General features: G+C 48.2%; 1 protein-coding gene across 1 annotated transcript in view; it reads left to right on the top strand.

Moving 5' to 3' along the window:
• Positions 1-13,550: 13,550 nt before the first annotated feature.
• Positions 13,551-17,085, top strand: part of TTBK1 (tau tubulin kinase 1) — a 38,554-nt gene continuing 35,019 nt past the window's right edge. Inside the window, exon 1 of the mRNA XM_069487846.1 lies at positions 13,551-13,658. Within this exon, the coding sequence (XP_069343947.1) occupies positions 13,551-13,658 (108 nt within the window). The remainder of the gene's footprint in view (positions 13,659-17,085) is intronic.

Genomic DNA, 17,085 nt, shown 5'->3' on the forward strand with positions numbered 1-17,085 from the left:
GCCAGGGGGCGCCACCCGCGGCCACGTGACCCGGCCCGGCTGCGCGGCGCCCCCTGCTCCTGCGTGTCCGCACCTGTGGAATGGGGCCGGCGAGTGGGGAGGATCCAGCCGGAACCCTCCTGGGACCCACCGCGCCCGGACTTGACTTTCGATGCCCAATATGCATCTTATTTTTAACTTCTCCCGGGCTGAGCTCAAGGTCTTCTCCACCTCACCCGCTTCTGCTCCCCTCCTCCCCACAGTCCTCCCCAGCTCAGGTAAAGACCACTCCAGCCTCCCCCCTGCTCAGGCCCAAAACCCTAGAGTCATTTGGACCCTGCTCTTTCTCCCAACCCCTACATCCAAGACTTTGGCAACTCCTGTGGGTTCTCCCTTCCAAATCTGACGCCCACCACCTCCACTGCCACCACCCTCGGCTGAACCTCCTTTGTGAGGAGCAGAAAGAAGTGGATTGGACTGCTTCGCTGGGTTCCCACCTCACCCGCTGGCACCTTCTCCCCAACCCAACAGCCCCTCCTGGCAGGTCTCCCCTTTCCCTACTACGGCCTGCTGTCCGCTCAGCAGCCAGAGCAACCCTGTGAACACGAGTTAGAGCGTGACCCTCCTCTGCTCAGAATGCTCCAATGGCCCCCAGCTCACTTGGGGTAAAAAGCAAAAACCCCACAGTGGCCCACGAGGCCCCAAATGATCTGGTCTCTTCCCTCTGACCTCCCTAACTCCAGCTCCCATTACTCTTGCTCACCTTTCTGGCGTCGGGCTGGCCTCGTGGCTGTTCCTCAAGCATGCCAGCCATGCTCTTGCCTCAGAGCTGTTGCGTTTGCTTTTCTCTCTGCCTGGAACCCTGTTCTCCCAGGTAGCTCCCTGGTTCTCTCCTCACCTCCTCCAAGTCTTTGTTCACACTTCACCTTCCCTGACCACCGTATTCAATATGGCAGCCCCCATCCCCCGGTTATCTCCCCTCCCTCTCCTTCTTATGTGCCATATAACTTATTAATTTTATTGTATGTCTTTCCATGCTCAATCAAATGTAATTCCCAGGAGGGCAGCAATTGTTATCACTTTTGCTCACTGATGTATCTCCAGTTTCAAGAACTGTGCCTGGCAATTAAGAAACATTTATCAAATGTTTGTTGAATGAATGAGTGGTTTAAATGAGAGGATGCGTTTGACTGCACTTTGTACTCTGCTCTGCCCTTCAGTAAGTAGGCTGACAGAAGCAATATTGCCAAGGAGACAGACAGACATGCATTGCTCACCAGTAGTAACACTGATTTCCCCTCATTTGGTTATAACAGTAACAAATATGTGACAAGAAATTCAAATGGAACAAAAGGGTATGCAGCGGAAAGAGTCCTGAGACCCCCAGCCTCATTTCCCAGAGGAAAGCACTGTCAGTGGTTTCCTCTGCATTCTTCCTGAAAGGTAACTATTAAAAGTACCCCAGTATGGGATTACAGAGAAACATAATAATAATTTTTTTCTTATAACAAACGTTTTTGCTCAGACATTAGTATATACTTGACACAATGCTAATTTTTTTAAATGCTAGGATACAAAGGAGAGACAAAGAGGTTTCAGGGTATTTCCACCCACTGCTGGGCCCAGCCATGGACACACAAACTGTGGGGCAACCATGAAGACACAGCTGTGCATTTGTGCTCCCCTCCCCCGCCCCAGGCGCCCTCTCTCTCTCACACCTGCACATGAATGCAGCTTTAGTAAGGAGGTGCCAGAGGACACCTCCTCAACACTCATCCTCACTCATACCTTCCCTCCTGTTCCCCCATAAACGAGGAACACGTATGAACACACATGTGCATATGTACACAGGCCATCTTGTTTCTGCCTTTGTATCTTATACACAAATAAACCAACCAGCCCGCATCTCCGTAGGGTCCACACCTCTGGTGTGGCTGGTATCACCTTCTAGCTCAGGCTGAAGGAAAAAGAGTGGAAGGGATATTTTGTCTGTTTCTCCGGATGAGAAACAAGACCCTGAGATTGGTTCCGTGTCCACTGTCAGTTTGGTGAGGATGCCGAGCCAGCCATGGCTCGCAGCTCACACCTTCAGGCTCCGTGCAGAGAGGCCCCAGTTGGAGGGATGGGGCACTAAGTGGACAGTCTAGTCTGGCAGCATGATGGGGAAAATATCTCACCAGGTGACAGGAGGCCCGAATCAGGTCCTGACTCATTTACTAACTGGCTCTGTGGCCTTGGTCAGGTCCCTTAAACCCTCTGAGCCTGTTTCTTTATCTGTAAAATTGGGAAGAAATGTTATCCTGCCTCACTTACTCAGCTAGTTTGAGTATGGTGCAGTTCAGATAAAGTATGTGAAAGCATGTTAGAAAACACAAAGTGCTCAGAGGATTTTTAGGGCAGTGAAACTACGCTGTATGATACTATAATGGTGGGTACATGTCATGTTCAAACCCATAGAATGTGCAACACCAAGAGTGAGCCCCCCCAAAAGTCCAGGTGACCAGGCTGGGCAACATAGCAAGACCCCATCTGTAAAAATTAGCCAGGCATGGTCATGTGCACCTGTAGTCCCCGCTACTCAGGAGGCTGAGGCAGGAGGATCGCTTCAGCCCAGGAGTTAGAGGTTGCAGTGAGCTGTGATGATGCCACTGCACTCCAGCTGGGGCCACAAAACAAGACCCTGTCCCTAAAAAGAAAAAAAAAGTGAACCCTAATATAAACTGTGGACTTTGGACTTTGGGTGATAATGACAGGTCCATGTAGGTTCATCCATTGTAACAAATGTACCAGTCCAGTGGGGAACGTTGACAGTGGAGAAGGCTGTGCGTGTGTGGGGGCAGGGGGAATATGGGAACTCTCTGTTCCATCTGCTCAGTATTGCAGTGAACCTAAAACTGCTCTAAAAAATAAAGTCTATTCAAAAATAAAGTGCTATATAAATGTAGTCATTGTTCAGTTCAACAAAAATTGTGTTTATTATGGAAAATGTCAGACACATACTGGTGCAGAGAATAGCAAAAAACTACATATTGTATGATTCAATTTAAATGAAATATCCAGAAAGGCCATATTTGGGGAGACAGAAAGCAGACCAGTCATTGCCTAGGGCTGGGGCTGGCAGTGGGGGTGGGAAGTGACTGCAGGGGCCCACAAAGACTTTTTGGGGCTGATGAAAATGTTCTAAAACTCGATTGTAGTGGTGGTTACACAACTCTATAAATTTACAAAAAGTTATTAATTGTACACTTACACTGGCAGATTTTATTGGTATATAAAATGACATACAAAGATCTGCACAAATTTGATGTGTACAATTTGATGAGTTTAGATACATGCAAATACCCATGGTTCTATCAACACAATTAAAGTAATAAGCATATCTATCACCTCCTGAAGTTTCCTTGTATATCTTGTTTTTGTTTTCTTGGCAAGAGCACTTAACATGAGATCTACCTTCTTAACAAATTTTGAAGAGCACAATACTGTATTGTTCACTGTAGGCACTATGTTGTACAGCAGATCTCTAGAACTTATTCATCTAGCATAACGGATACTTTATATACATTGAACAACTCCCTATTTTTCCCACACCCCAGCCCCTGGCAACCACTATTGTACTCTCTGCTTCTAAGAGTTTGACTATTATAGATACCTCACATGAGTTGAATTCCTGCAGTATCTGTCCTGTGAAAGGCTTATTTCACCTGGCATAATATCCTCCAGGTTAATTCATCTTGCACACTTCCTGATTTCAAAATATATTACAAAGCTACAGTAAGGGAAACAGCATGGTACTGGGATAAAGACATATAGACCAATGGAACAGAACAGAGAGCCCAGAAATAAGCTCATGCATATATGGTCAACTCACCTTTGACAAGAGTGCCAGGAATATACAATGGGGAAAGGAGTCCTCTCAATAAGTGATGGTAGGAAAACTGGATATTCACATAAACAAAAATGAAATTGGGCCAATTCCTAACATCATACAGAAAAATCATCTTAAAATGGATTATAGACTCAAATGTAAGACCTGAAATTTGGCTGGGTGTGGTGGCTCATGCCTGTAATCCTAGCACTTTGGGAGGCCAAGAGGGGAGGATTGCTTGAGGCCAGGAGTTTGGGACCAGCCTGGGCAACATAGCAAGATTCTGTCTCAAAAAAAAAAAAAAAAAAAAAGAAAGAAAGAAAAGGAAAGAAAAAATAAAAGACCTGAAACTGTAAAACTTCTAGAAGAAAACATAGGGGAAAGGAGGAAAGCTCCTTGACATTGGTCTTGGCAATAGTTTTTGAATACAACACCAAAAGCACAGGCAACAAAAGCAATAATAGACAAGTGGGATTATATCAAACTAAAAAGCTTCTGCACAGCAAAGGAAACAATCAACAGAGTGAAAAGGCAGCCCATGGAATAGGAGAAAATATTTGCAAGCCATATATCTGATAAGGGGTTAACTTTCAAAATACATAAGGAACTCCTATAAGGAACAGTTCAATAGCAAACAAATAATAATAATAAATACCTTGATTAATAAATGGGCAAAGGACCAGAACAGACATTTCTCCACAGAAGACATACAAATAACCAACAAGTTTATAAAAAGATGCTCAACATCACTATCAGGGAAATGCAAATCAAAACTACAATGAGATATCACCTCACACCTGTTAGAATGCATAGTGTCAAAAACCAAGACATAAGTGTGGGTGGAGAAATTGGAACCCTTGTACACTGTTGGTGGGAATGTAAAATGGCACAGCAGCTATGGAAAACAATATGAAGTTCCTCAAAAAATTAAAAATAGAATTACCATATGATCCAGCAATCTTGCTTCAGGGTGTATATCCAAAAGAATTGAAATCAGGATCTCAAAGAGATGTCTGTGCTGCTGTGTTCTTTGCCACATTATTCACAACAGCCGAGATATGGAAACAACCCAAATGTCCACTGAGAGATGAATGGAGAAAAAAAATGTGGTGTATATATACAATGAAATGTTAGCCTTAAAAAAAAAAGAAATCCTGACATTTGCAGCAGTAAATCTGTTTTTAACAAAGCAAAAATGTAGAGAAAATGTATGAGACTCAATAATTATCAATTTATGGCCAATCTTGTTTCATCTATACTCATCCTAAATTTCCTCACTGTCCTACTTTGATGCAAATTCCAGATTATATAATTTCATTTGTAAATATTTTAATGCATATCTCTAAAAGCAAGGTGCTTTTTTTACTAAAAAGGTGACCAAAATATCATTATCACAGCTAAAAAATTTAAAAGATTTTCTTAATATCATCAAATATTCCATTAGTGTTCAAATTTCCTATTGCCTTATAAATGTTTGTTTGTTTATAATTTATTTGTTTAAATCGGGATCACATAAAGTCCACATATTGTGACTGGCTGACATGTCTTTCAAGTCTATTTTAATATACACATCCCCCCTGCATATTCTCTCTCTCTCTCTTGTCCTGCAGTTTCCCATAGTCTGGAGTTTTCTGATGATATCCATGTGATGTCATTTAACATGTTCCTCTATCTGCCTTATTTCCTATAAACTGGAGTTGGATATAGAGGCCTAGTCAGAGTTAGGTTCAAGTAGGGCAAGAGTATTTAACAGGTGACAGCGTGTACTTCCATCATGGGCACATAGTGCCTAGATGTCTTTTTCTTTTTTTATTTTTTAAAAAAATTTTTTGAAGAGATGGAGTCTTGCTGTGTTGCCCAGGCTGGTCTTGAATTCCTGGCCTCAAGCAATCCTCCCACCTTGGCCTCCCAAAGTGCTGGGATTACAGGCACGGGCCACAGCACCTACCTGTCTCTCTTTTTTGATGTAAGCAATCACTGATGCTCAATGTCCATATATATTCATCATTTAGTCATTCATTCAGTCAGTCATTCATACCAATGAAGTTATTTTTATTATAAAATCAAACCCAGCTCCAGAAAACCACCTAAAACAAATGAATTATTATAAGACAAATACTTTTATAACACCCATATCAAGAAGTAGATCTTCAACTATCCAGAAGTTTCCATGTGCCCTATTCCTATCATAGCTCTCTTATTCCCTCCAAAAGTAACCACTGCCTTTTTATAGTAAGAACAAAAAAGAAGGACATTATTAAACTTCTTTATGTTTCTTTATGTTTTTATCACCCAAATGTGCATCCCTAGACACTATAGTTTAAGCTTGCTCATTTTTATGTCTCTTTTAAGACTCTTTTCATCAACATGTTGGTAACACTTTTTTTAAAGCAGGACACTCAATGGACACTAACGGAGCTACAAAAGGAATAAAGGAGAGTCTGAGACTTTGGACTCCATTTGGCTGTGGGGAGGGCCAGCCTTAGCTTGAGACCAGGAGAAATCAGATTAGTGCTGTGCAGCAATGTGCAAGGGTGGAATGATGCAAGGAAGGTGGAACCCATGCATCTGGAGGATCCCTTCCAGTTTATCCTCACACTCCTTCCATTTGATACCCAGATCACCTGTCTGCTTCTGGCCAAGATGGAGTAGTAGGAACCAGATTTATCCTCCCATGTTGAATGACTAAAAACCTGGGCAGAATATATAAAACAATGATGTTTGAACATTGGACATCAGGCAGTGTAGGACAGTATTGTTATCCCTGAAAGACTGAAAACAAACCAGGTGAGCTTTATATTTGCCCCGGCTTATTGCCTGCAGGGTTTCCAGACTGTAGGGAGGAGGAGCCCTGACAGAGGCTGGTTGTCTCTGTGAGCTGAGTAGGTAGAGCTGGGAGGCCAGGGAGGCCAAAGCAGCTCGTTTTCAGGATGGAGTGCAGAATAGGAAAGAGAGCTCTGGAAATGTTCAGATGGTTTCCCATGAGTAGATAGCTAAGGACTGATCAGTACATGTGTGTGAGGAAACTATGGTGGGGGAAAAAAAAACGAAAGCAGCAGAGTGAACAATCTCTGGAGCTCACACAGGGATGGAAATGGTGCTGGTTCCCACCAGCTGATGTGGAAAACCTCATAATTCATGGGACATTGGGCATTATGCAGGAGTGGTGGGGAAAAAATTAGCCCTAGACTAGAGGCTGCTCTGTTAAAGCTTAGAAGTAAATCTTGAAAACATCAAACTGTTTTTTTTTTTTTTGATCAACTGCAATCCAGAACAAAGCTCAATAATTTTCACTAAAAAGGCAAAAATGTGAAGGACTCAATAAGGTAAAATTCACAGTATTTGACATATAATAAAATATTACTAGATATGGAAAGAAGCAGAAAAATATGACCCATAATAAAAAGAAAAAAATCCATTGAAACGAATCCAGAAATTATTTAGATAAATTAGTAGACAAGTATATGAAAGCAATTATTATAACTATTCTATATGTTTAAGAAATTAGGAGAAAAACTGATTCGCCCAGCACAGTGGCATGCACCTGTAGTCTCAGCTACTCAGGAGGCTGAGGTGGGAGGGTCACTTGAGCCCAGGAGTTTGAGGTTGCAGTGAGCTATGATCACACCACTGCACTCCAGCGTAGGCAACAGAGTGAGACACTGTCTCAAAAAACAAAACAAAACAAAACACCTGAACATGTTAAGTAGAGAGGTGGAAGATTTTTAAAAGACCCAGGTTGAACTTCTAGAGATGTAAACTATAATGAAGAATAGATTGGATGAGATTAATACCACATTCGATGCTGTAAGAGATTAATGAACTTGAATACATAGGAATATAAACTATCCCAAATGAAACACAGTGAGAAAAAAGACTGGGAAAAAAATAAACAAAGCATCAGTGAGCTGTGGAACAACTTCAGGTGGCCTAATATACAGGGTAATTGGAGTCCCTGAAGGGAAAGGGAAGGCAGAAAAAATGAGAAAATCATGGCCAAAATTTTCCAAACTTGATGAAAACTGTAAATGCACAGATACAAGAATCTCAACAAACCCAAGCACAAGAAACATGAATAAAGCTGTGTAAAAAAGGCACATCATTATCAAATAGCTTGAAACCCGTGATAAAGAGAAAATACTAAAAGCAGCCAGAGTTAGCCTGGCACGCACTTGTAGTCCCAGCTACTCAGGAGGCTGAAGCAGGAAGATTGCCTGAGCCCAGGAGTTTGAGGTTGCGGTGAGCTATGATGGTGCCACTCCACTCCTGCCTGGGGACAGAGCAAGACCTTATTGAAAGAGAGAAAAAAGAAAAGAGAAGAGAAGAGAAAGGAAGGGAGGGAGGGAGGAAGAAGAAAGAAAGACAAGAAAAGAAAAAATTAAAAGGAGCTAGAGAAGTAAAAGACATATTACAAACAGAAGAACAAAGATGAAGATAATTGTAGATTCTCATCAGAAACAATGTAAGTTAGAAGATAGTAGAGCAACAGTTTTAAAGTACTGAAAACAACCCCCCTCCTCCAAAGAAACTGTCTACCTAGAATTCTAACCCAATGCTCTGATCAGACTGTGTCTCATCTCTGCCCCAAATTCTTCAGTAGTTTCCCATCTAAAGGCCAGGAGGTCAGGTCCTCCAGGACACTGGCTCTGAGACAGAGATTATCAGGCAGTAGGTTTTTTGGGAAGTGCTCTGGTGACCAACATCTTCAGGGGAGTGAAGAAGGCAGGATTGAGTGGAAAAGGAGGTTGAGCTCTGATGCAGTCTCAGCAGAAGCCTCAGCTGACCCTATCAGTTTTGAAAATGGGATGTCCCTTCAGAGTTTTTCCGACTTGGGGTAGAGGGACCAGGCCTTTATACTCATCGACTGGGTGTGGGATGTCTCAGGAAAGGGGCATGATCTTGGCTGAGGCAGCTCCCTTGGCCAAGGGCAAGTCCCAGAAAGGGAGTCAGTGGAAAGCAATCAGCCTTCAATATCTCATACCTGGGGGAATGAGTACCTAGATTCTGAAGGGGGATGTGGCTGGCTCACCACAGGATCCACTACACTTCCAAAAGGCAGAGAAATAAAATCTAATCTTCTTGGCAATGCACACAAAGCCCACCCCCAGCCTCATCTCATACTGTCTTCTCAGCCTGTAAGTTTCTTTCACCCTCTGCCCTGGCCCCACTTGTCTTTTGGCAACCTTCTACCAATCCTTCAAATTACAGTTGAATGTGCCTCTTATGGGAAGCCTCCCCTGGTGGCTCTTGTAGACTCAATGATCCTTCCTCCCAGCATGGTGGTTAGGAGCATGGACTCTGGAGCCAGGGCTTGAATTCCAGCTCTGCCACTTGCTAGCTGTTTAACGCAATGCAAATTACTTAACCTCTCTGTATCTTAGTTCTCTCATCTATAAAATAGGGATAATAATAATAGTCTTAGCTCATGGGGTTGTTGTGAGGATTAAGTGAGTTAGCACGTGTAAAGCTAGGACAGTGTCTGGCAGAAGGAAGTAGCTGCTGTTATTATTATTATTGAAGATGCTCAGTATGCATTTGTTGAAGGCATGAAGGATGGAAGGATGGAAGAAACTGAGAGAGACAGAGTGCAGAGTTTGTTCAGGGAATGTTGAGTAATCCAATCTGTCAGAAGGGGAGCAATCACCTTATGCCCCATGTTGGGAAGAGTTATTAATGTCACAGTAAAGAGTGTGAATCTTATTTGGTAAGCAGTAAGAAGCAATGACAGTTGTTAACAGATGGGAGAAAGGGCCAAAGAAAGAGAGAGACAGGTTGAGCCAGGAGATAGGCATATTTGTAATGAGGTAAGAAATGCAGGTGAGGGGTGGTGGGTGCAAGTGTGGGATGGTGTTAGAAGAGGTAGGTGATGGGGACCAAGGAGAGGATGGGTACAGGTGAGGGGAAATGGGTTTAGAGGAATGTAATATGAACATATGGAAGATGGAGTGGGGGAGTCAGGTAAGGCTGATGGGTCGGATGAGGAACGATAGGGACATGCTTGGAACGGGGAAGATAAAGGGTGATGGAGACAGGTGAGCTTTATGGGGACAGGTAAGGAGTGTTGGGGCTCTGCTGGGGTATGAGTCAAGCGAATGGCAGAGACCAGTAAGGAGAACCTGAGAGATGGAGTGGGCCCTTCAGAGAGAGAGTCCAAGGGCTGTGGGAGCGTACAGAGGGGCAGGGGAGAACGTGATGTCAGAGAAAGGGCAGTGATGTAAGAGCCGCGGTGGTGGGGCGGTGATGTCAGGGCTGGTGCTGATGCTGGCGGCGCAGTGCATTGTGGGCAGCTCCCCGCTCTGCCGCCGCCGCCGCCGCCGCCGCCGCCGTCGCCCGAGGAGGATCGGGGCCGGGCCGGGCCGGGCCGGGATGGTCCCGGTCGGGAGGCCGCCGCCACCGCCGCCGCCGGAGAGAGCGGGCCGCCCAGCGCCGCACTGAGCCGCCCCCGCCCCGCCCCGGCCCCGGGGGATGCGCCGCCCCGAGCCGCTGCCTCGGCCGCCGCAGCCACAGCCGCAGCGGGCACAGAGCAGGTGAGGCGGGGCGGGGCGGGCCGCGGGCGGCGGGCGGGCCGGGGTCGGGGAGGGGCTCCTCCCGCGGGCTCGCCGGGCCTCCCGCCTGGCTCCCCTCCCAGCGCAGCCGTCCCGGCTCCCCTCCCGCCGCCGTCGCCGCCTGCCCGAGCCGGGACGCCGGCCTACAGGGCCTGGGCCGCGGCAGCGAGGCCTGGAACCACTCCCTGCCCCCAGCACACATACCCATCCTCTCCAGCCTGTCCTCTAGGGATTTTGCTACTCCCTACTCGCCTGGTCCCCTGGCCCTGTGGCTTCACCCCTGACTCTCCCGTCACTGCTGACAAGTCATTCAGCGGTCTCCATAACCTCTTCCTGTCCTCAGACCTTCTTTCCTTCCATAGCCTCCTTACCCACCTCCTCACCCCTCTCAACTGTGCCCAGAGGCCCCTCTCATGGTCCTGTCCCTTCCTCACCTGTCATCGTTATCTCTGGCCTGTCTCTATCCTCCCCACCCCCTCTTCTGATCCTGTCACCTCTCATCTCTTTCATTCCTCTCTGCCCCTTTGCACACACCTCTCACCTGTTCCCATGGCCCCTCACTGGTCTTCTTCACCTTGCCTTACCTGGCTTCCACATTCACACACACACGTGGCTCACACCTTGCATAGTTACACATCAACACTTACATTCACATAGCATGCTGCACTCCCAACCATTTAGAGATGTGCCTCTCTCTCTCTCTCTCTCTCTGTCTCACACACACACACAAACACACACACACACATCGGCCCCACACACTCTCATGCACGCACACACACTCTGGCAGGTAGGCATACAAACCCCCCCACCGGCCCTCTCCCCATCACACACCCATGCCTCCACACGCACAAAGGGCCTTCAGGGGCAGCAGTGGGCAGCCAAGTTTCTCGTGTTTGTGTCTTCCGACCCAGTCTGCGCTGCATGTCGTCCTCTGGGCAGACAGGGGGACGGTGGAGAGGGAGAGGCAGGTAACCCTCACGTTTATCTTCCTGCCTCTACTCTCCCTTTTCCCACTTCACCTGTTCCTTTTCAGTTTCCCCGTCTATAAAATGAGAGCAGGACACAAATTTCCTTCATCAACCCAACAAAAATTCTGATGTGACAGAATCCACCACCCCAGGACTGGGAGGCCCACCAGACTTCACCCAGTTCAACCTCTTAAAGCCCCTTCCCCACCAGTTCAGTTGCTTCTTCAGTCTTGTCCTCAATCTCTCTCATCCACCTTTATTCTAGAACCTCCATCCCTACCTCTCCCTTCATCTCCTGCCATTGCCTTCACGGCCCTCCAAATCCCTGATGCTCCATATCCCACTTTGGCAGAAGGAGGGAAGAGTCCTGATACTCTGAAGTTGTGTGGACTGGAGAAAACAGCTTAGCTGAGTCATTTGAAGAAAAAGAGTGACAGTGTCCCTCCTCATGAAGATCCCTTCTCCACATGTCCCCCAAGGCACCTCATGACCTGTTGAAGGTTGCTTCCACACCTTCACGTCCCATCCTGCCTCCTGTATCAGGATTGCTAGACACGGGAGCTCTGGGAGATCATCCCATCCCAAGGAAAGACAGGTTTATGTAGTTTCCAGCCTATCTATAGATATCTTTAGTCACGTTCCTGCTCTTCCACTTCCCCCTATCCCCAATCCCCAACCTGAGTAATTTCCTTCTTTCTCTTCTACCTGCGACCCTTCACAGTCGTGGTGAGGGCACAGCAGTGTGCAGGTAAAAAGTGTAGGGGGAAAGAGGAGAGGAAAAGATCCTGGTTCCAAATCCTGTCCTGGGTTGGCAGAGATCTCAGAAAGTCATCTCTTCTGGCCCTGTGCCTACACACACACACATCACATATAGACAGACACAAAAGCACACTCAGACACAGACTTGCAGATATACACACAAAGACATTCACAGACAGACACAAGCACACACAGACACATAGATAAACACAGAAAAACACACATGGACACATTAATATACACACAGACACAGAAAGATACACAAAGGCACATACATACACAAAGGGATACATGCACAGATACACACACACGCACACACACACACAGATTTACATTTCCCTGTGTAGCATGTGCCTGGCTTTCCCAGCCCTCACAGTTGGGAAACTCTCCCTGATATCCAGCTTCTACCCATCCTAATGTGACAAGAGGTGTGTTCCTTCTTGTTGATTCCTGAGCAGACACAGAAAGGTGAGGTTGGAGACTCTTTCACCCCATGCCCACCCAGACCTGCTGCTCCCTGTCACTCTCCTGCCTTCTGCTACGCTGCTGCCACTTTCCTGCTCTCCCCAGTTCAGCCTGCCTCTGTCCCTCTGAAGTGGCCAAAGGACTCCTGCCCCTCCAACATCCATGTCTTGAGTCCATCACCTATGTTCACCCCATCGCTCACATCCTCACTTCCCAAACCCCATGTCAGGGGTTCATCTCACCACTGAGAATAGTGTGTGTCTCTCAGTGGCTGCATCCTCCTCACTTAGCACCATCCTCAAGGGGCTGCAGTGTCTCCCTTAATTTTCTTCATCTTCTTGATTATCACATCTCCCAGGGTTGATTAGCAGGTCACTCTGGCATGGGTCTCCCATGGGTCACCCCTTGGTCAGCAGGTCTTCCCTTTTCACTAAGCCACTGATGCACAGCTCCTGGGCATTTTGTGGCACAGGGAAGGTTTATGTATGGATGCTGGGGACCACAGATTGAGTCACCCAGACTGGTCCTTCTTGGCCCAGGTCTCCCCTACACAAGTGTGGGGATCCCAGTCTAGTATCCCCCTGGGTTAGCAAGTGTTCCCCACATTAGTTAGCACATGTCTCTTTGGTAAACACTTTCCCCACAGCCTGCTCACGCATCATTTTCCTCTCTTTTATTCATCAACATGTGTGTCTTGTTGCTGATTTTCACACCTCGGGTTTGCAGTTTGTATCTCCCTTCCACTGACCTCCACCGGCCCTTACTCAATGCTTCCCCCAGTAATCCCCGGCGCATCTGCCCAGTGGGTCCAGGAAGAATGCCTGCCAGTAGAGTGGAGCTTCCCTCCTCCATACCTGCAAGGTGGTCCTGGGTCAGCAGCCCCCAACTCACAGCCCCTCCCCACTCCCCTAGGTAGATGGCCCCCCCAGGGCAGGCCCTGCGGACACCCCTCCCTCCGGCTGGCGGATGCAGTGCCTAGCGGCCGCCCTTAAGGACGAAACCAACATGAGTGGGGGAGGGGAGCAGGCCGACATCCTGCCGGCCAACTACGTGGTCAAGGATCGCTGGAAGGTGGTGAGTGAGTGGCCTGGGGGGAGAAGAGGGGGGAAGGAGGAGAGGACCTGGAAATTTGTTTAAACAGGTGCCCTCGGCGCCCCTACCCTAAGAAGGAGGTGCCTCTGAGCTCATTTGCATAGTGCTTGCAGGTCATTATTTTTTTACTACATTTGTGGACAATCGCTTTCGCCTAGTGCTCTCTCTCCAACCCTGCCCTCTGTCACCCCTTTCCCCGCTAGGTCACGTTGGTCAGGCCCAGCCTGGAACAACTCCTGGTTGGATGTCTGGGCAGGCGCTGCAGAGCCCGGTGTGGGGAGGAGGGAGGTGGTGGGGGAGGGGGCTCTTTCTCTGCCGGACCTTGGAGAAGGACAGTGAATGAGCATGTGTCCCTCCGCGTTCGCAGAGGACGAAGAGGCCTGGGTTCGGGGAAAGAGGCCCTGCAGGCTGCTCCCACCGCAGCCACACTCCATCTTCTCCATCCATCCTCCTCCCCTCACCGGTTCCTGCGGCAGGTGCAACACGCCGAGACTCCATCTCCCGGCGTGCCTTGCTCCTCCGGCCCGGGACTTCAGGCTGCTCGGCCTGCTGGGAGTTGTAGTCCGAGCCTCCTCGGGGCTTTGGGCCTCGAGGGGAGGGGGGCACGTGAGGGTCGCGGAATGACAGTGTCTGGGCAACGGGACCTATCGTAAATCAGCCCTAGTCCCGCTTCCCTTTTTGCCATCACTTAAGAGCGCTCTGATGTCTTCTTATCACTATGGGGGCAGGATGATGTGGGCAGTAGTGTCGGGGGATCCCGTGTGTGGGCTTGTGGGTCTGCACCGGAGTGGGGGGCCGAAAGGGAGGGAGGGAGATCGACAGAGGTCAGATTTACATGGAGTCCGTGTGTGTGTGTGTGTGTGTGTGTGTGCACGCGCGCGCTTCAGTCGGGAGGCTCAGCTCACCAGGGGTGCGGGGGTGGGGAGGAGGGTGGGGCCTAAGGGAGGGAAGGGGAGGGTCTCCGTGGCAACAGCCACCCAGGCCAAGCAGGTCCCCCAGAGGCCCAGGGAGAGCGGCAAAGGTGGGACTTCGGGGGAAGGGGAGGAGGGCACAGAGTGGGTGGACAGGAGGAAACTCTTAGGGGATGAGATGAGACAAGAGTCCGTTTATGTCCCAGGGAGGGACTTCCTGAGAGGGAGAGCACTGGGACAGAAATTGGGGGAGGAGGAGCCAGGGCAGTAATAAAAGGAAAGAGAGTCTTGCAAAGTGAGGAGTGTCCCTCCAAGACCCCCTGGGTCGCCTGGCACAAGAGCTTAGTTTCTGGCAGATTGGAGGCAGAATGACATTTGTACTGAAGAGGTGAGAAAGAGTGTTTGCACCATTCTGAGTTTGGGCCAGAACTTTCTTGTGCTTTCTGAGGGAGGGAGTGGGAGACGAGTGGGGAGAGATGGAGAGGGGGAGTTGGCGGTGGGCAAGTATGCAGTCTTTGCCAGGCCTGCTGACCTCTCCTTACTCCCGCCTCCTACCCCTGCCCTTGGAGAACTGGAGAGGGTGGTGCCACAAGCCTCCCACCAGCTTATTCCCAGTGAGGATGGAACTGGGATGGGAGGCAGAGCTCAGGAACCAAGGCAGACTGCCCAGAGATGGGCTGTGGCCAGGAGAAAATCGGGGTCAGTGGTCCGAGGGGTGCTTCACAGAATCAGAATAGCAAACAACAGCAATAATAAAAACTTAGCATTTGTTTTGAGCATTTACTGTCACCAGGCACTGTGCAAAATGCCTTATGTGCATTTCTACCTGTGGAGTAGAAACTGTTATTACCCCTATTTCACAGGTGTAGCAACTGAGGCACAGAGATTAGCTAATTTGCCATGTTTCTATGACTAGTAGGTGGGACCAGGTCTGTCTGACAAGAATCAGCCCATCCGAGAATCAGGATCATAGAGCTGAAGGAGTCACTGTGACCAAAGGTGGTCCCACCTTACTTCATTTTACAGAGGAGGAAGAGTGGCCCAGGGAACCAGGCCTCCTTCCTCCCAAGGACTAATTCTGGTCCTATTGTGTCATATTTCTCGTCTAGTTTAGGGAAGGTCTTTCTGCAGGGTTGGGAACAATTTAGGAGGCAAGGAAGAATAGGGTTTGGCAAAGGTAGCTTGAGAGAATATTCATGGGCTGGGCTGTGGGCAGGGCCACACTGTGACTTTCCCGGGCCCCTTCCTCCAGAATAAAGTACTAAAAATTGTATTTTATGACTGCATCGGTAAAAAGAGGAATACATTAATATTATATATTAGATTTTTCTCTTTGACCTAGAAGCCCATTTTTTTCCCTTCTGATTTTAATAGAAATTAAAACATTTTCATAAATCCCTGAAAGTATCAGGGGCCCAGTCACTGTGCCAAATAGATAAGTCAGCCCTAGCTGTAGGGCACAGAGAGGAGGCATATTGGTTAAGAGGGTGCGGATGCCCAGCTCCTGCCCTAGGAAGGTTCTGTAATGGGTAGGGGGTGGGTAAGTAAGGAGGGGACTAAAGAAAGAGAAATAGGCTCTGTTTGGAAATAAAGGTGGTAGAGAAATGCCCTTGGGCACCCTGGGAAATTGGGGAGTAGGAGTCATAACTGTCTTGACTGCCCCAAGCCAGCAAGGACTTTGGAGCCTGGCAGATCCGGGCTTGAATCTCAGCACTCACACTCCTCATGCCGATGGGGTCCGTAGTTCCTGTAACATCGTGCGTTCTGCATCAGTGTGGGTTCTGCATCAGATTGCCTGGGTTTGAATGAAACCTGGCTTTGCTGTTTACTGGCTGTTAGACATGGGGCAAGGCACTGCACTCCCTGTGCCTCAGTTTTCCTTCTGTACAAAATGGGGAGTCATGTGACCTTCTTCACCTCTGTTGCCAGGAGCCTTTGGGGATTAACTGAGGTGACATCTGTGAACCTGAGATGCAGTTGTTGTTCCCTCCCCCTTGCCCTTTCCTCTGTACTCACACAAGCAAACTGTAAAGGAATCTAGAAGATATTAGCATCTCCCCTGAGTTTGAAGTTCCCCAGAGGAAGACATGCCGTTGTTTCCCTGGAGTCTGAGTCTGTCCCTTCTTGCTTCTGAAATTCTTCCAGAGCCTGACTTTAACTTTCATCTGGAGTACAAAAGCGCCCTCTGTTTTCTCACTGTTCTTCCTCCTTCCTCTTTCCCTGTCTCCTTCCTGAGCACAAGAACCTTGAAGTCCCCCTCCATCCCCCCTCCCCCGTCCCCCAAGGCTTCCACTTTTCTTTTAAATCTTCACTTCATCCTCCTCTCTCTGCCTGGAATGATTTCAGTTGTAACCTGTTGGGAAATCCCAATCCTCCAACTCTGCCCTATCCTCTTCCTCCCTCCATTCCCAGTGTCAACCACCATTAAACAATCACTGGGCATTCGAGTGCTGAACAGATGCTAAGGGACAGGCTGGGAGATGCAGGAGGCCTAGAGT

Source organism: Eulemur rufifrons, chromosome 15 (assembly GCF_041146395.1).
Source record: "Eulemur rufifrons isolate Redbay chromosome 15, OSU_ERuf_1, whole genome shotgun sequence".
Lineage (NCBI taxonomy): Eukaryota > Metazoa > Chordata > Mammalia > Primates > Lemuridae > Eulemur > Eulemur rufifrons.